At 32.6% G+C, this 20,591-nt stretch overlaps 1 protein-coding gene across 1 annotated transcript in view; it reads left to right on the plus strand.

The window, feature by feature from the left end:
• The window catches only part of LOC123696384 (tyrosine-protein kinase Dnt-like), a 40,027-nt gene that overhangs the window by 12,162 nt on the left and 7,274 nt on the right, over positions 1-20,591 (plus strand). The window contains exons 3-9 of the mRNA XM_045642524.1: positions 5,450-5,577; positions 6,964-7,079; positions 7,686-7,816; positions 13,887-14,073; positions 17,133-17,135; positions 18,131-18,258; positions 20,392-20,507. Coding sequence (XP_045498480.1) covers positions 5,450-5,577; positions 6,964-7,079; positions 7,686-7,816; positions 13,887-14,073; positions 17,133-17,135; positions 18,131-18,258; positions 20,392-20,507 — 809 coding nt within the window. The remainder of the gene's footprint in view (positions 1-5,449; positions 5,578-6,963; positions 7,080-7,685; positions 7,817-13,886; positions 14,074-17,132; positions 17,136-18,130; positions 18,259-20,391; positions 20,508-20,591) is intronic.

A 20,591-nucleotide genomic window follows, 5' to 3' on the forward strand; every position in this document is an offset into this window, starting at 1 on the left:
CCTTAAATTGCCAAAACAGGCAACTGGTAGTAATTTTCAATTACCTTGTACCAAGAAGATACGGAATAAGGATTTTCGAAAATGAGGTCAAACGTAAATTAACATTTATTACGATGATAACAGAAGTTAAGCAAGATGGTGTATATAAATCTTCCTCACTACGCTTTCTCATTGAGTACAATTTTATTTCAATTATTTTTTGGTACGGATTACGAGAATATTAAACAATGAATTCATAATGTTCAGTAAAATACAATACACAGGAAAAATATCTTAAATGAATACTTCAAAAGTAGGTTATTACTATCTTAAAATATCTTCCAGAAAGGCAGATATAACACAGATATCACAAAGAAATGATGAAATAAAGTATTTCATTTTATTGAAACATTATTCCAAACGAGAATGAATACTTAATATTCCCCTAAATTGCTCGAATACGCCAAAATTGTAGACTTTACGCGCCGTATCTTTCCCAGACTCATAATATACAGGCCCCTAACAAGATAAGCCACAAAAAGACATTCAAACCAGTAGGCATTCGCGTGTTAACCAAACAAAGAGACAATAAATACACCTTTATCGCAATTTAATAAATGTTCCTGCAACGAGAATATATTCAGAGCTTCATGTTTATGGATTTAGCAAGTAATCTATACTAATATTATAAAGCTGAAGAGTTTGTTTGTTTGAACGCGCTAATCTCAGAAACTACAGGTCCGATTTGAAAAATGTTTTCGGTGTTAGATAGTCCATTTACCAAGGCTATATATTATCATCACCCTTAGACCAACAGGAGCGGAGCAATGCTGGTGAAACCGCGGGGCACAGCTAGTGTTGTAATATCCGACGAATCTTTTAGTCAAGGCTCTGTTTATAAATAAAGTTTTGTTACAAATATTCACAATACTCTGTTACGTCGTATTTCATTACTAACTTCATTCACAATGATTTATTGTTGAACGAAAAGTTGGAATATATTTTAAGACCATCATATTGTAATACATTTCACGAAGAAAGAATCATAATAAGATACTGTTTTATTTTTGGTTGACTATTATGTGAATATTTTATCATTTCCTCTGCAAAATTAGTCTTGTCTTACAACTGTAAAATAGATAAATTTAATAGAAGAAAAAGTCATAGTTACTAGCTGCATGTTTCTAGTCATAAATTACACCACCAAATCAGTACTACGTCATTAACATTTAAATGTAATGCCTCCATCAGCGGTAATTCCCCACTAGTGGTCTAGAATGATCCAAATGACAAGCGTAATGCAGTCGTATCATTTTGTAATTACACTGCAATGGGCCATTACTGTAACTGGAGCGTAGTGTGATGGGCCGAAAAGTTTCAGACAATGTTACTGGCCAACAAAGTAATTTACTCGTATTTAGTAGGGCTTTTTAAAAGTCACCAATTTACTTGCAAAGGATCTGTATGTGGTGGTATTTTAAAAGTTAAATAGTATATTGAGTTGTGTAATTTTCTTTTTCTTCAACCCCCAAAGATAAAGAATAGTTCTAATGCCAAAGGAACTCGTCTTACGGTGCATTTACATTGCTCATTCTAACCCCACTATGTCAAATTCCTTTAGTGTAAACAGGCGTAGAGCATTCTTGTTTTTAGTCCGTTCAAAAAGATTATGCTTTGAATATACTGAACAATACTCAATACGAGTTTTCGTTTACACAAAAAAGATCACGAAAGATTGCTCTTGCGCTAGCTATAGCTCTACATTCGTTTGATTTAAATGCACCATCACAAGTTGCGTCACAAGTTGGTGAAACAATTTTATGACATTGAAGAATTTATGAATTTGAAGTAGTGTAAACTGTTTTGTGTGATATAATCGTGTAAATTGTAGTGTGTTCGTGTAATTGTGAAAATTGAATTGTGTGTACATTTAAATAAGTATTAGATTCATTAACTTTCTTTTTTAATATTTGCACACCCAATCGATGGGTAGAATGTATTAGCCACATAATATTGTAATCAAAACGTCTATAATTTGTAACGACATTCTTGCAAATAAATATAATTTGAATTTGAATTTGAATCTGCAAGCGCTCTACATTAATTATATCAGTTATACGTATATATTTCTGTGATTTTTTATTAGTGGACAGTATGATATTTTGTTAATTTCTGGTATTCCATCACCAAGTAATGTGGTAAAATAATGTAATATAAGAGCTAAATATAACGCAAGATTTCGAAAAAAAATATATATAATACATAAACTTAACATAATAATATGATGTTTTTCCTATGAATTAATTATTACGCTCACTATTTTTTAAAAGCAATCATACACAGCACAAGCCATGGTCATTGTCATATCATTATTAAATATAAGATGTATTTTTTCAAAATTGTTTATATCACTTTTAAATATAATACTGTAGAGTCGTCGCAAATGTTTCAATAAAAAAAAATAGCATTGACTCAAAATATTACTATAAATCCAAACGATAACCTAGGAGGTAATTAGCAGAACTTACAAAAGCGTCACTCTGAGCTCATTACCAGCTACTTAATACTGTCTCGTTAAGGCATGTATAACATAACGAGACAGGTTCATATTAGCGCCTTTGCGAGACAAAGGAATCGCTGCGGGCGCCACGCATTCCCTTGTCATTAGTAAGTTTTAATAATGAGAAGCATTGTTTCAAGAGACAAATTGTATTTGAAGCCTACCTTGGGGCTGGTGTTATCTTAATGGAGTAATTACGGTGGGGTGAAATATTTTTGTTTATTATTCGATAGTAATAAAGAGGGTAGGTACATTTTGTTTATTTAAATGGGAAATTGACAAAAAACGTATTCAAAATGTGATTTGTTAAATCCATAATATCCATAATAATATATAAATGCGAAAGTAACTCTGTCTGTCTGTCTGTTACTCAATCACGCCTAAACTACTGAACCAATTTTCATGAAATTTGGTATGGAGATATTTTGATACCCGAGAAAGCCCATAGGCTACTTTTTATCCCGGGAAAATGACGCAATCCCGAAAATCCCACAGGAACGGGAACTGTGCGGGTTTTTCTTTGACTGCGCGGGCGAAGCCGCGGGCGGAAACCTAGTATATTATATTTTAATTTTTAACCCAGTTTCAAATATAGCTTGATGATGACCATGCTCGCTAAAGCGTCGAGTTTCTGGATAAAAAGCATTTAAATTAATAAAAGACCCATTTTCAACGAATAAATACCTACGCGCATAAAATCCAATTCAGGGAACACCTATTAAAGAATATAACCAGGCTTTGCAACGAGCCCCAAGCTATATAGAAAAGAAATAAAAATTAAATAAATGAAAATATTCATATCGTATCAAACATTTGTAAAACTGTATATCGTTTATCGCTGGAAATTCGTTCACACTATCGGAGTATTGACGTTTTAACATACATTGTATCGTCCGTTGGAGACCTTTTAAACTTTACAGCTAGAATTTTATTTTATTTTAGTGTTCTTTATTAAAATTTCATCACCAATTCGTTTCCGGAGATAAAGGATGGTTAAAAAATAAAACGATCTTAGTATTTGGGCACAATGTATTTTACTCGGTCGCCTTACAAAGAGGAAATTACAAAATTAATTTTTTTTAACTCCTCTTATAATTGTATAAATATGTTTTAATAATATGTAGGTAAGATATTTAATTAAAATCATCAACATTAATCAGCATTTTATGAAACAGAAACAAATAAATACTTTGATTGATTAATCCCGTACAAATCTCTAAAGGCTTGTTTTTTTTTATTTTTTTTTATTGTTCTCATTTCATACAATTTCATACAATACAATATGGAGTAGTACCTATCTTATACAATATACTTTAGACAAAGTTGCAAAGTAACAATTAAATAATTATAGATTAAAAAAGTTATGCGTAGGTATACACGTAGTAAATAAATAACATCTAACACGAGGAAAACATAATTCTAGAAACTTTTACTCTCAATGGGAACTACGACAGTAGTTACGTAAGAGTATAAGATAAACAGTATTCAACAAGGGGTGTCTAACGCAAGGGTGTGAGGGTAGTGATTCATCAATCGCAAAGTGGTACTTCATATTCAGTCCGTTTGACTGTCGCGTCCGCTTTGCCGCCTTTGAATGAGTGATAGCGTCTTTTTATTGGTTAATTTTTTTTAATAGACGAAAGCTGAGTAAGGTACTTATAAAATGAAATGGTTGTTGAATATGTATAATATTTTCGAATGAATTTTTAAATATTTTAAAATAAAAAATAACGTGTTAATAAATAATTATTCTTTGCATTTAAAAGGTTAAAAACATACTTTTCAGGAAAAATAAGATGAAATAATATTCAATTTCATTTTCATTTCCCTCACATACTTACTTATGATATAAGTATGCATTTCCAATATTCAACAATTTTGCTGAGTTCACGGATATGGATTATAAAATGTCTGAAATGTAAAGTCTGCAAATTTTAGATATTTCCAATATTCTTAAATTGGTTGGTAGTGAATTTCTTCGTTCATCGTTGTGAAAAGTACCAAAAATTGTTCGGGCTTTTTCTCCAGCTAAGCAAATAGAGTTAGTTGGATAATTTGACGCAGTCGCCCCACGGGAATCGAACTAGCACTGGGGAGTACACCATTTGCTCAATGCGTTTTGTGTGTACCTAACCCAGAAAGAAATACAAGCAATTTTATATCCTAACTTCCAAGGAATAGAGCGTCAATTGCCTTGAGAACCGATACTCACTTTAAAAATTAGAATAATAAGATTTTTTATACGAATGCATTTGAAATATTGATGAACTTAATGCATTTATGCGGGTGTATAAATTTTGTTGAATTTTCATGCATTTGCATTTGAATGTCTACTGCAGATGTAATAAATGTTTATCATCCAGTCCAGTCCTTAAGTGAATATGAAACGTAAATTTGAAAAGTTCGCTAAGTTTGTAAGCTTTGCATTTGGTTATGAATGTTTTACATTCCTTACGAATAGGTCTTTGAAACCATCTTACAGCGTGAATATTTGATCGTATTCAATATAATTTCATAATAAAATTTAGGATATAGTAGGTACATACTGGTAGATGATATTTTAAATTATAATAAAGAACTATAAAATAAAAAAATAACATTAAATTAAAGATCTTAAAGTTCAAAACCTTCTTGAGTATTTGAAAGAAAATAAATACAAACATCTACAATATCGATATGAAATATAATAAATTAATTGATTTCGGATTATTCTTTACATGAGAATTAAAATAAACAATTAGTACGCTCGTAATAAATATCTATGTAAAAGGACAAAAAGTCTTTATTTTCTTAATGAACTTATGTATAAAATTCAGCCTCTACCGGTTAAGGTTAGTTCCATCCATCTAAAACATGGTTTTACAAGACTCTGTCTCTCATATTATTCTGGTGAAAACCTTTGTTACACAGGCCTAGATGCAGAACTATACTACGTGAGGGAAGGGGTTGTTAACAACTACGCTACAAGCTTCGTAGTGCCTGTACCGGCGCATATTGCAGATTTGGAGTTCATGTGGCAGGCTTTAGGAAGAAAACCGGTATGTATTTTAGCTCATATTCATATATGTAATATGAACTTAATATTATAAATGCGAAAGTTTGTGAGGATGTGTATTGTGTATGTGTGCGTTTGTTACTCTTTCACGCAAATACTACTGAACCGATTACAATTAAATTAAGCACACATATAGAGGGTAACTTAGATAGGATAACACATAGGATAGGTTTTATCCCGGAAATCCAACGGGAACGGGAACTATGCGGCTTTATCTTTGAAAACGCAGGCGAAGCCGCGGGTGGAAAGCTAGTGTAAAACGTTAAATAGATTTGATATCCTTTTTTCTTTATACTGATAAGATCGCTGTGAGAAATAGGTTTTTAATATTATTCGTATTCAATGCAAGATTGTCATATCTTTGCATCTCGTTATAATTTAAATAAACCGAAATCGCTTGAGTGGTGTCTTCAATAAACCTTTATTCTAAGGTCCTTATACTTATTTTGATGTTGTTGATTGAGGTTTGTAGTATAAGAATTATTTCTGACACTTCAATTAAGAATTTTTAACTCAATTAAATTATCATATTTTCTTACAAATGTGTGTTAATCGAAGAAGTAACTTTATAGCTCTATAAAAACACGAAAAAATATATGAGTAGGTATAACAAACATTAAATTACTTGCACAATAAAACACATTTATTAAAATATATCGAAGATCTAGATTTTAAACAATACAAATCGTGACTCGCGCAGAAACAGTTTCAAAACACAATTTTAATTGTCCGCGTTGTTCCCGCGCTTTTCAATTTAGCTTTCAAGAGATTTAATTTTCGAAAACAAAAGCGCGCGTTTAGCCGTCGTTTTTCAAAGAAATTCTTAAGCGACACTTATTTATATACTTAGTTTAGAATTTAAATTCATGAGAATAATTTCTTTTCCCGTTTATAAAGAATCGGTTTATGTTTTTACTGAGCATCTCTTGAGTTCCTTTGTTTTATAAATGAGTTAGTATTTAATGAAATTATCTTTGTAATGAATTTATTTTTATTCTTTTATAATAAAATTATTTTATATTCCCCTAACTAAAGTCAGCGTGCTTGTTGTTACTTATTATTGAAATAAAAGGTAAGCTATAACCGATTATAGTGTTTATAAATCTTGTATGGCTCTACTATACTAAAAGGTTGTATAAAGGGGAAGGTTTAGGATGTATACTACTAGACCGGTTTTATTTCCATATTACGAATCACTTATTTTGATTTTAATTATTTTCCCAAACTTAATTCTATTATTATATGTATTTTTCCTATATGCCAAGACTCTATCGTTGTATAATATTGGAATTTAATCTATATTCCACAAACATTTTACCCATAAACATTGAATCTCAACACACAATATAAATATGTAAATTTGTTATAGCTGCCATACATGATGGCTATAGACTATGACGTCAGAGCGGCAAGGAGCGCCATGCTGCCGCCGCAAGTTAATATCTCCGAGAGAGGCTTCGTGCCGACCACGTTGCAGACTTTTAGGTAAATGTATTACTTTGTATGTTATGTTTTTTTTTGTTTTCATAATTTTTCTCTGCGCGTGTGAACGTGCATACGTACATACATACATACTCATCTTTGTAATATGAAATAAATTAAATAGGTATAAGTATTAGTTTTTGTTCGCAATCTAGGTATCTACATAAATGAATGTTTGAGTTTGAGTTTTGAGTTTTGATTATTATTAATTACCTACACAATTTCAGGCTTTCCGTGATCTGTGTATCCGTGATACCATCACTCATAATCATCTTTGAAATAAGTTATCAAACACTAAAAATAAATTTGTCGAGTTTGTAAAATACTAACGTTTTCTCTGTGAAAATGTTTCATAAATGTACAACTTGATCTTGGAGTTGTTGACGCAATGAAAATGTTAGGTAGGAAATGTATTATAATTAAATGAAAAAACTATACAGTTGTATATAGTAGATTTTGAGAATTCTTAAGACAATAGAAGGAATTATTTCTAAGTGACAAACTTTTTTTAGTATTCAAGTTCATCTCAGTTCCCAAACAATTAAATATTATAAATAATTAAAAATATTTAAATATTATAAGTATTATATATATACATTTTTATTACAGAGTGCGCCTCCCCTGCACGGGAGTGGTAAGCGAAGAGATTCTTGTCACAATACAATTGAATATCTCTTCCGCGGATCGCGCGAATAAAGACGTTCGATTGTTATTCAAGAGGAATAAAATCTGCTTAGCTGGTGAGTTGTTTCTCTTTACATTTTTATATTTAAAATTGATATCTGTTTGAAATGTGAGGCTGAAGATTGTTCTATTCAATGGAGGGGAACTAATACTATTTTGATATATAGAGATATAACTTATATACTTTTAGTCATTTGTAATTAATTACTTACTTATACATATATTATTCAAATTAGAAGATTCACGTTTTAAGGTTTTGCATATATTTTGATTAAAAAACGTTTCAAACTTTATATTTTTAGAACATTAATAAAAATAAATAGCAACAAAATTATACAAAAATTTCACCTCGTATAACATTAAACTATTTCTAAGTGTCTTATTGAATTACAAATTGTGACTATTGTAAATTGTTGTAATTGTGCAAATTGTATTTTAAATTACCTATCTAATATCTTTATTTACTTGTACTACTAATTATTTATTCGTATTTGAAATCGATTGTAACAAGACAATGGCGTTTTCCACACCATACATTTCCATTATCTATTAGGTTATTTATCAAAACTCTACACATAGATATTCAAACTCTTTAAGTCATTTACTAAATCTGATTATCGAACACTCCACGCTATGTTAGCCGACATATGTTTCCACCCTCCTAACCACTTCAAATAACCAGACCCAATATATTTACGAGTCACTCATGAAGAAAAATCATATTGTTTTGCTTTGATGTGATGAATTATGGGCCATTCCAATTGTAAATTCTATGAAAGAGGGTTGTGGTTTTATGTAATTGGAATTGTATTGAGAATTATTGTTATATTTTTAACTAGCTTACCACCCGCAGCTTCGCCCGCTTTTTCTAAAACCTTATAAATTATATACTAAAACCTTCCTCTTGAATCACGCATTAAAATCCGTTGCGTAGTTTTAAAGATTTAAGCATACAAAGGGACATAGGGACAGAGAAAGCGACTTTGTTTTATACTATGTACTTAGTGATTTTGTAAAACCACTTCTACTTCAATTATACCTTTAAAAGTGTATAGTTGAAACGAAACGGTCCACTTTTCTCAATTATTTAGAAATTTCTGAATGCACTTTATATAATATAAGTTTTAGAATCCATTTGCTTATTAGTTTCTGCCAGAACACGATATGAATAAAATATGATCAAAAAACATGCAAATCATAGAATAACTTTTTTGAAGTGAAACTTCTTTATCGGGGTTGGAAAAAAATTTAGTGTAACATTTTTTCGTTACGCGTGACATTTTTCCGTTACGCGCCATCTTTTTCTTATCCCTACCACGCGTGATTTCGTATTTCTGTAAAGTTGCATATAGTAAATTATTTTTTTGAAAAATAATGTCATAAAGAAGTTTCACTTCTTACGTGTGTACACTAGTAGATGCATTTTTTAGAAGTTACTTATTTCTGTAGCTTCCAAGAATCCACAAATATTAGCAAATAGGTATACATTATAGAAACTAATCTCATAAATAAGCCCTTATAAAATCAATGCCTTCAATTCGCGGACTTATTCAAATATCTATTCCCCTCCTACAAATCACTTTAATAACAACTGGCTGTATACTAAAAACACATAAAGCAATAAAACCGAACTTTTCCCGAACACTTCGTCTGCAGAAATAATAATAACAATAAATTTGAAACGCGCAAGGGTGTTTTTATCGTATTCAGAAAAGCTTACAACTACACAATATTCGAATATAATTATCTGATAACAAATCGATTTCGAAACATCGATTCGTGTTTGTTTAATCTCGATTAAATATTGTTGTCGAGCGTTTTGTTTGAAGATCTTGATTACGCTGTCGCGATATTTCGCAACTTCGCTGCATAAAGGCGCTATTTTGGCACGAATTTATAATAATTGCATGCAAAGCGTATTTTCATTTATTACACTAGACCTTGTTTTCCCTTGAGGCGTTTTATAGCGAACGATTATTATTGGGTTTTATAAAGAGCTCGTTATACTTAACTAGTGTGGCAGATTAAACTGTAAACACTTATTATATAACTAGCTTCCGCCCGCGACTCCGTCCGCGCGGAAAAATTAAGAAAAATTAAGATTTTTTTTTTCTACGTATTTTTCCGGGATAAAAAGTATCCTATTTTATGCCCAGGATAATAAGGTATAATTATACCAAGTTTCATCGAAATAAAACCGTTAGTTTTCACGTGATGCCTGAACATACAGACAGACAGACAGACAGACAAAATTTTTTTTAAACACATATTTGGGCTTGGTATCGATCCTGTACCACCCCCTGCTATTTATTTTTTCAATATTTTCAATGTACAGAATTAACCCTTCTACAGATTTATTATATGTATAGATAGATTATAGAACGTTTAGCAACATACTGAATTTGGTTACTTATAATATTATTTGCACGTGTATTAAAATTTAAAATGTATTATTTTTAATCAAATACAATTTTTTCCCTTATCTTAATTGGGAAAACAAATTCAATACTCATCCAATTTTCATGGTCGCGATATTTTAAACTGTTGTTTTACACGCAAGAAATATTTCAATGCAAAAAGTAATTAATTAAATGTATGTGTGTTCTTATTTATTTATGAGCAAAGTGTATGCTTTTAAATGTGTATTCACCAACAAAAGTAAACAGAATGAATATAGTAATTTTTTAGCAAAAAAAAGTTAACGAAATCAATGTCTATCAAGGAAAGTATGCTTTATTGCAATCTAAACTTAATATTATAAAGCTGAAGAGATTGTTTGTTTTTTTGAACACGCTAATCTCGGGAACTACTGGTTCGATTTGAAAAATTATTTCGGTGTTAGATAGCCCATTTATCGAGGAAGGCTGTAGGCTATATACTTAATATCATCACGCAAAGCGGGTAAAACAGCGGAGCACAGGTAGTACCTTTCGTTCATAATCACGACAAAATAATTTGCCAATATTAATATCAAACTCGCGAACCCCTACTAATATTTTTCTCTCAACTGATACAAGTTTACGTTCCACAAATCACTCCCTCCGTTATTAGCATGTAGACGATTGTGTAGACGCAACAGGATATTTTGCAAGGGATGAAGACGTATTATGAGGGGCCCTGAAGGCTCCGCATCCCCATTTTAATGTGTTTACAAGGAAGTATCGATTGTTCTATTGTTCTGTTATTTGACTTGGAAATTTCGTACCCTCAACTGAAAAGCGTCGAGTTTATTGTGTGTTTTATCAAATTTTTATTGCAACGGCGTACAATTTGAACAGGCGGGATGTTTGCGTGCTAGTTATGTGTTTAAAAGTTTCCTTTTTCCTTTTGATATAAAGGAGTGAATGGGAATATCATTTTGTTCGTTGATTGATTGAGATGATGTGTAAAAGCTTGGATTGTTTGTTCAAAAAAGGAGGAGGTTCTCAATTAATAAGCTTTTACACGAAATTTTCGAATCACTTAATCTTATATCAGTATAACATCTCTATACATAATATATTCCCCACATAAATAGAAACATCTAAAATACTTCAAAATTATTAGTCCATAAAGTAACTTTGCATTGCAAATATAAAATATGTTCCCTTTTATTTTATTTTACCTAGTCCCGAATTAATATACAGCTAGTTAACGCAAATCCGCTGTACCGTGTAAATTTTGTTATTCACTTTGTGAAAATTTGCATCTGCATTGGTCTAGAAAATTCCACGTAAAGTGTTAATTATGATTTTAATTTTGGCAAAAATGAGTGGCAATTATGATACGATAGCGAAATCATTTCATGTTATCTTTAAAATAACGAAAATATATGCTACACAGTACACATGTTATCGGTTATGATTAATTATTATCCTCATACATTATTTTTTGTCTTAACTCTCGTTTTGGTACTTAAATACATAGGTACAGGGTTTAGTGTAAAAAATGAATAATTCTATAAAAACTGTTTCTTAATTCAAACTTTAACGTCTTCTTTTATGATGCAAAGAAGACTCTTCTTAGACATTATTGTACTGTTTATTCATCGTTGAATGTTCTAGACGTCCTTTTTGATATACAACTCTTAACGCCAGCATTGGCATTGATAAATAAAATAACGCTTTATTTTCTCAGTTTAAAAGCGACATTTGTATTAGATAAGGTAGTACGAAAAGCTTTGCGAGCTCAAGATTCATTATTTAATTCCAACAAATCCCTTTCTTATCTCACGAGTGATATAAAATGTTCTCTAACCAAACACTACATTGAAGTATATTGTTTCAACCGAACCTGTACTAATAGTATTTGCTATGGACCCTTGTTTTCTTGAGAACCTTAACGGATGGTAAGCGAAGAGATACCGCTCTCGTTGTATGTATTTCTGATTCTTTACGCATGTTTGTTTTCTTTGTTTACTCATCTATACATATAATAAATCTGTAGAAGGGTCAATTCTGTACATTGAAAATATTGAAAAAATAAATACCAGGGGGTGTTACTGGATCGATACCAAACCCAAATATGTGATTAAAAAAATTTTTGTCTGTCTGTCTGTCTGTCTGTCTGTCTGTCTGTCTGTCTGTATGTGAAGGCATCACGTGAAAACTAGCAGTTCGATTTCGATGAAACTTGGTATAATTATACCTTATTATCCTGGGCGTAAAATAGGATACTTTTTATCCTGGAAAAATACGTAGAAAAAAATTAATCTTAATTTTTCAGTTTTATCCATAGACGTTGTTCCGTAGAACCGCGAACACACGTTGCGTATTATTATAGGCCTACCCGTATTTGGGAATTGGGTCCAATAGATATTTATAAGATGTTATTGTCAGAGGTCTCAAAATGGAGAAATAAACCATCCACGCGAAGACCGACATCCGCGCGGACGGAGTCGCGGGCGGAAGCTAGTACTCTAATAAATACAAGTAAAAACATTTTGAATGTATATGTTAAGTACAAGTTAGGCAAGGTAAGGGAGTTAGTAAGTGAGGGTTGTCATTATTATAATATGTTAAAAATAACAGCAAGTTTATCATCTAAGTTGGCTGTGGAGACAAATACTTGTGCAACATAATAAATTCCACTATGAAGTCTGTTTTTATTTGAGGAGATAACCATAGGTGGCTATAAATGAAAAGGCAAGCTGTCTTGTGTGCTTTACTAGAAATAATTATCATATTATGATATTATGTTTGATTGACTAACAATTACAACTATGTAATGATAGGCTGTAAAGAGTTTAAACTGATTTATATAACAGCGAATACATATCAAAAATCGTACCTACCACCGTCTATAAAATTATATTCACTGAGAACCAAACATTTCATTACGCGCAAACTCAGAGTGAAGTCAATTCTCAGATCTTCATAAAATTTTATTTCAATATTAAAATTCAATTAAAGTCTATAGATAGCCCGTAATTTTTCCACCTGAAGACGTTTCAGACAAGGGGAAGTATTTAATAACCGTTGATATCTGAGTGCGTACCTGCCCCCGTACCATGATATCTTAAAGCAGTATTATTTCCAGCAAGGAAAAAGGACAGCGCTATATAGATCGTCTAGCGCCATCACCTTCCCACACTGGGAAGAATACCGCTATAAGACATCATAGTAACCCCCCTGGATATAACTTCTCCCTCCCTTTCCGTTGAAAGTTTTTCTATTATCCCTAATATTTCATTTAGTCGGCTTCAATCTAATATCATTATGGCAGCGTCGTCGAGAAAAGCTTTTTAAGTAATGTAAATAAGATTGTATAACGCTGTTGTTACGTGTTTATTTTAACAACGTCTTTAACGTTTACGTAACACTTATAAACAATGGCAGCCGTGTGCTTTATTTATTAATTTTTATTATTTACTTTAATTGTAAATTATTAGGATTTGATGATATTATCGTATTTTGATTATCATAGGCACATAAATAATATTCACAATTATTCGATTCGCAGAAAAAGATAAAGTGAATATTCAATTAACTGAAGATGAAGTTGATATTTAACATTTGTAATAATCTATAATTTAGAAATGAGTGCGATCTCTCTAAATCTGTAACGATATATACCAAAAAATCAAAAGACAATACCTTTAATACCTACCTCTACATTCCAACACAACTAACCAACAACAAATTACAGGCGTATCCACAATAGTAACTCGCAACGAGACAGCCCGCCTCGCGGGTGACGCCACCCGCAACACCGGCGGCGTGCTGTTCGCGGCGGGGGGCTGTGCGGCAGCCGCGTTGGCTCTACTGGCCGGCGCGGCGGCAGTGGGCACGCTGTACAAGCGGGGGAATAAAGCGAGGCACCATGATTCTATACAGTAAGTGCATTTAGTGAAGGAATAGGTTCAGCAACATCGGTGTGCTGATTGCAGGTGCTGTGCGGCAGCCGCGTTGGCTCTACTGGCCGGCGCGGCGGCAGTGGGCACGCTGTACAAGCGGGGGAATAAAGCGAGGCACCATGATTCTATACAGTAAGTGAATGAATTGTAGATGAGTGATGTGTTCAGTAACAACGGTGAGCTGTTCGCGGCGGGTGGCTCTGCTGGCAGCCCGGCGGCAGTGGGCACGCTGTATAAACGCGGGAACAAAGCGAGGCACCATGATTCTATACAGTAAGTGGATTTATAAAAGTGTAATGGTGAAGGAAAACATCGTCAGGAAATCGACATGTCGAAGAATCAAAAGTTTGAAGATGCGTCACATCTACAAACCCGTTCTTGGCCATCGTGTTGGATTACGGTTTGGCAAGCCCGTATCCTAGCAGTGGGAACATAAAGGGCTAATGATGATAATGTTTATGATTCTGTAAAATAACTTGTTATATATGAGGAAAAATATGAAATTTGAGTTTTTGTTACAGCAGTTTTTGTGTATGAGTGTGGAAATTTTATGTCGGTTGCTTTTCATTTTATTTATCACAATTGTTAGATACATTTCATCCTAATTTTTGAACTGAATTGAAGATAAATTATGTGAACTGTAATGAGAACTACTATGAAGGGAAGATGAATTTTATTAATGGGTAGGGGAATGCTCTGTCTTCAATCTGACTCTATGTGGCTACAATTCGATGAGATTTAAGCAATAGGGTAAACCACTGTTAATGACATTCGATAAACTGATAAAATCTTCATATTACAATAAGAGTAAATTTATTTAATCTTATATTCTGTAGCAAAATATAAAGATAAAATACATTTTCCTTTTTCTGCGCTAAATAATATAATGTACGATCGTTTTAGTAACCCATTTTACCCTGTACACAATATCAGGTTTAGATTGACCTGGTGATTGGTGTAAGTTATGAGATTATTATATTTTTATAACAAATTTTTGTTAATGATAATTACTGTGAAAAATTTCAATAATAATAATGCTCTTGTTGGGTTTTAACCAACGACGTCATTTTAACATTTAGGGTGATACTATACGAGCGGTTTTCCCGCCGCGGGATTCCGCTTCTGAACCGCACTAGTCACAATTTAATATGAAAGTTGTATGCTGCATACTACACTGCGCGGTTTCCCGTCGCGGTTCACAGGCGGGACAAATTCGACCGCCGCATGCAGCGTCAAACCGCCGCTGATAACCGGCGCTTTAAACTACACGGGCGGTTTCCCGCTACGTTACATCATTCGGCGCGGGACCTTGACGCTCGCTCGTGATGTTCAAATGAACAGAAAACAGCGATAAACCGCGTCCCGTGCAGTTTGATGGTCTGCGGCAGCGTTGGCGAGCGGATTCCCGCGGCGGGAAAACCGCTCGTATAGTATCACCCTAAAAATAACAGGAAATTTTATAGAGAACAGATAGTATTTTTCAGGTGATTCGTTTTTTTATTGGAACTTTTTGAAGGTATCTGAAGATTGATGAATTCGGTGGTAAATTTTAAAATATGATATGACGATTCAAAAGTGCTTCTAGAAGTCTTATTGACTAAGAAAATGTGTGAGTTTGATACTAGATTGTCTGAAGATACTAGATTGTTATTCAGTCTAATATTAGGTAAAAATGCTAGTTGTGCAAAACTTTATGACGTCATTGATTCATCATTTTCATAGTATTCGTAACATTGTAATCAATCCATAGTCCATACTAATATTATAAATGCGAAAGTAACTCTGTCTGTCTGTCTGTTACTCAATCACGCCTTAACTACTGAACCAATTTGCATGAAATTTGGTATACCTAGAGATGTTTTGATACCCGAGAAAGGACATAGACTACTTTTTATCCCGGGACATAGGATAGGTTTTATCCCGGAAATGCCACGGGAACGAGAAACATGCGGGTTTTTCTTTGACTGCGCGGACGAAGCCGCGGGTGGAAAGCCAGTATACTATAAACTGAATAGAGACACAAACATCATTATGACTATCTATCTAACACAAAGAACGAACACAACAAAATGAAGCGACTTCAAACAAAAGTCGCTGCCACTCAACACTTGTTAATATTTGTAGTTGTATGGAAGCTACCCTTGTCTCCTCAGTTGATGGATGATAGGAGGCTTTATCGATACATAATAAATTACCCGGCGACGTTTAATTGCAAGGTTTATGTACAATGAAAAATTGCCATGTTCGGTTTTAGACAATGTCTATTGTTCGAATGAGCTTCGTCATTATTTCGTATAAAAACTGTTTTTACTTATTCATGGGATAGTCATTGTGCCTTACTAATTTAGACGGTTTTTGTAGTGTTCAATCTAATATCTAATATCTAATATATATTATAAAGGCGAAAGTTTGTATGGATGTATGGATGTATGGATGTTTGTTACTCTTTCACGTAAAAACTACTGAACCGATTACAATGAAATTTAGCACACATATAGAGGGTAACTTGGATTAACACATAGGATAGTTTTTATCCCGGAAATCCCACGGGAACGGGAACTATGCGGGTTTTCCTTTGCAAACGCGGGCGAAGCCGCGGGCGGAAATCTAGTAAGTAATAAATAAATAGAAAAGCCTTTTATTTCCTTAATAAAATATGTTTTACATTTCATGTGTTCTTAATATTAGTTGATTTATACAATAAAAAAATTAAAATTCAATAAGTACCTAATTATAATAGTTGACATTTTTACGCTCTTCTACTAACTAAAACTCTTCTAAACTACTAGATTTCCTCCCGCGTCTTCGCCCGCGTTTGCAAAGGAAAACCCGCATAGTTCCCGTTCTCGTGGGATTTCCGGGATAAAAACTATCCTATGTGTTAATCCAAGTTACCCTCTATATCTGTGCTAAATTTCATTGTAATCGGTTCAGTAGTTTTTACGTGAAAGAGTAACAAACATCCATACATCCATACATCCATACTTACAAACTTTCGCCTTTATAAGATGTCAATGCAAAATTTAATCAAAATCGAGTAGGTTATGTGAATCTGAGAAAGTTATGTGAATGTCGGAATTTATGAACCCATGCATAATAATAATTATAATACATTTATTTATTTATTTACATTGCTTATACTATACAAGAATAATTTTTAATTTAGTATTTGATTGTGAAATAAATTGATTCACTGGGTTCCAATGAAGTAATTGATTAAAACAAATTGCGACCTTTCAAATTAGGTTAATTAAATAGAGTTTTCCTTGTTTGCGTATTTTTGTGTTACAAAAGTAATTGATAGTAACACAAACAAAAATTAAGTCAATTACCATCTCTAAAGTGGAATTGTTTTAGCTTTCCTAAAACATTATTTTTTAAACGACTGGAAAATTAAGTTCTTAATTAATTTCTTTTATAATTATTATCTAGACGATATTAAAATCAAATACAGTTTTATGTATTGTCCTGCGTTAATTTAAGGGAAGCAATGCAAATACCAAAGTTGAACCGTTTTAAATTACATGATGTGTTTATCAAAATGTTATATTGTATGAAATTTCTTTTAAATGTCAATAAAATCACTTGTGTCCAAGCTGTAATAAATAATGATTATGATAATGACGATTTTTATTACCTACATATTATGTACAAGTCAGAAACCATAACAGACAAGTCAATAACTGCGTTAAAAACAACCGACTTCAAACTTGCACTTGCAACATTTAAAAATACAGACAAAAATGCTCATAAAATAAAAACTACTGGGCCTATCCGTATATAATTTTTATGGGACCAATTCGACACCATCCCCCATCGAACAAAACAAGAATCACGTAAATCGGTTACGAAACCTCGGAGTAATCGGTGTACATACATAAAAAAAGAAAAAAAAACATACCGGCCGAATTGATAACCTCCTCCTTTTTTTTGAAGTCGGTTAAAAATAGCTTAAAACTCAAAACATTGCCTATATTTTCTATGGTTATATTTACTTTATTTTTCATAAAAACACATTTTAACTCATACTCCATAGTACATCCTACACGACGGCGGCCTACGGCAGTCACCAGAATGTCCTACTACGACTTGATACTCTCGGCCGCCCGCCCAGTTCCACTGGCTCTTATGCTACGATAGCCAGCCTGCATAAGTTTCCTTTCGGTAAGTGTACATAAGAGAACAATATTTTTAAAAATTTATAAAGAATAGAAAAAATTCGATCACGAGGTGGGACTCGAACCCGCATCCTTACGCGCCATTCCGGGGCGGATGCCTGACCAACTCGGCCACTCGTGACCCGCCCGAGCGATCGAATTTATTTTATTCTTTCAGTTTTATGTGTCTAAGGGACACACCGCACAGATGCGGGTTCGAGTCCCGCCTCGTGATCGATTTTTTTCTATTCTTTATAAATTTATATTTATAAAGCATTTGAATGCCATAGAACTAAAAATATCAATTTCAACGATATTTTTGTTTAGGCTGGTTGCAGAGCTTGACCGACCGTCAGTGCGTAACGTCGGTCCTGACGATACGCATCAACAATTGTATAACTATGACACTAATGCGCATGACAATACGCGTGCGTATGGTCGGTCTAGCTATGAAAGGTTTTATGAATTTCCATACATATGACAAGCGCGACTGACGTACGCACTGATGGTCGGTCAAGCTCTGCAACCAGCCTTAGTAAGTGTGATGGTTTAGATAATAGAATGAAGTATCGTGAGCTCAAATGTAGAGCCGAGATTTTTCAATAGGTATTTATGATCGTGTAGGAAATCGGTGTAATTTTAATAAATGTTCCCAGAAAATGTAATATAATGTAGTCAGTCGAGAGTGAGTCCGTAGAAATTAAAGTTTAAAGAGTAGAAAATTACTATTAAGTATTCAGTATCTAATAATTATAGCGATCATAGATCACATAATATGTCTACCACAATACTTAAATATTTATCTACACTAATATTATTATAAAGAGGAAAACTTTGTTTGTTTGTTTGATCGTAATAAATAGGCTCATAAACTACTGGACCGATTTCAAAAATTCTTTCACCGTTCGAAAGCTACATTATCCACGAGTAATAAAGGCTATATATTATTATCACGCTAAGACCAACAGGAGCGGAGCCACGCGGGTGAAACCGCGCGGCACAGCTAGTTTTTAATAATAATACAATTAGATGATAACCAGGATGATTGATACATGCTATAATGTTAAATGTATCGTTTAAAATAATACGATTTATTGACTCGCTCGAGTTAAACAACATATTATTAATAATAATTAATCCAATTTTAACCTTTATATTATTTTTATTCCGATCATTATTCAGCGATTAAATAATATTACCATTTTCATTGTATCTCATAATATAATTTTATTCATACTTGTTATTGGATTCAGTAAAAGAGATGATACCTACATGTATTGCGGCATTCATTTTCACCACGAAAGTGTAATTAAATACAAGCGGATTTATTTTTTAGTTGATTTTCATTTTAAACATTTTAAATATATCAAAATATTGCACTAAAGTTTTATCTGTAACAAAAATAATACGCGTCTCTTTTAACGAGGTTATATTCAATAGCTGAACATTGTATCGATTTTGGTATAATTGAGTAACAACAACAACCACAAGAAATAACAAAAACATCTTTGCTTGTATTATTAATTATAACGTTTATTCTTTGTGTTATATTGAACTGAATATCCTCTAAAATCTTTTATTTATTTACTTTAATAATACTATTATCAAAATACTGTTTAATTGTGATCCATAAAAATTGCACTTCTTAACATCATTGTGTCATACTCTCGTCACTTATTCGTTATATTTATTCAAAAATATTGAACATATTATGAACATATGAAAATACTTTATTTGCACCAAAACAAGGAAAATACGAAAAAACACATACAAACAAACACGTACAAAAAGGCGGCCTTATCGCTAAAGCAGCGATCTCTTCCAGGCAACTTTTAGTCGAGGATCATGAGAATTACGTTTTATGGTGCAGAACACAAAAATCATTAAATAAATAAGTATAAGACTACATATATACATATACATAAATACGGATATTATAAACATAAATAGTAAATACTAAGCTGCTTTTTAAACTCATTTAATGTCCCTACTCTTCTGATTTTGTCGGGCAAACTGTTCCACAGCCTGATAGCAAATATTTCCTTAATTTCAAAAATAATTCCTTGTTTTATTTAAAAAATCATAATTCTCAAGTACTCATCTAGAAATATAATTCTTTATATTATTATAAACAAAACAGGCAGTAGACGATCCCCATCGCCATACGCGACGACCCACATCGGAGAGCACGTGTACGCTAAACCGGAGTCCAGGGTTTCATACTATGCGGCTTCTAACTTGACGCATGTATCACAGGTAAGTTTCAATATTATATTGATATAAATTAATGTAGAGATTGTTATGTAACTTGATTAAAAAAAATAGTCAAATATTGAATTT

The sequence above is a fragment of the Colias croceus genome, chromosome 1 (genome assembly GCF_905220415.1).
Source record: "Colias croceus chromosome 1, ilColCroc2.1".
NCBI lineage: Eukaryota > Metazoa > Arthropoda > Insecta > Lepidoptera > Pieridae > Colias > Colias croceus.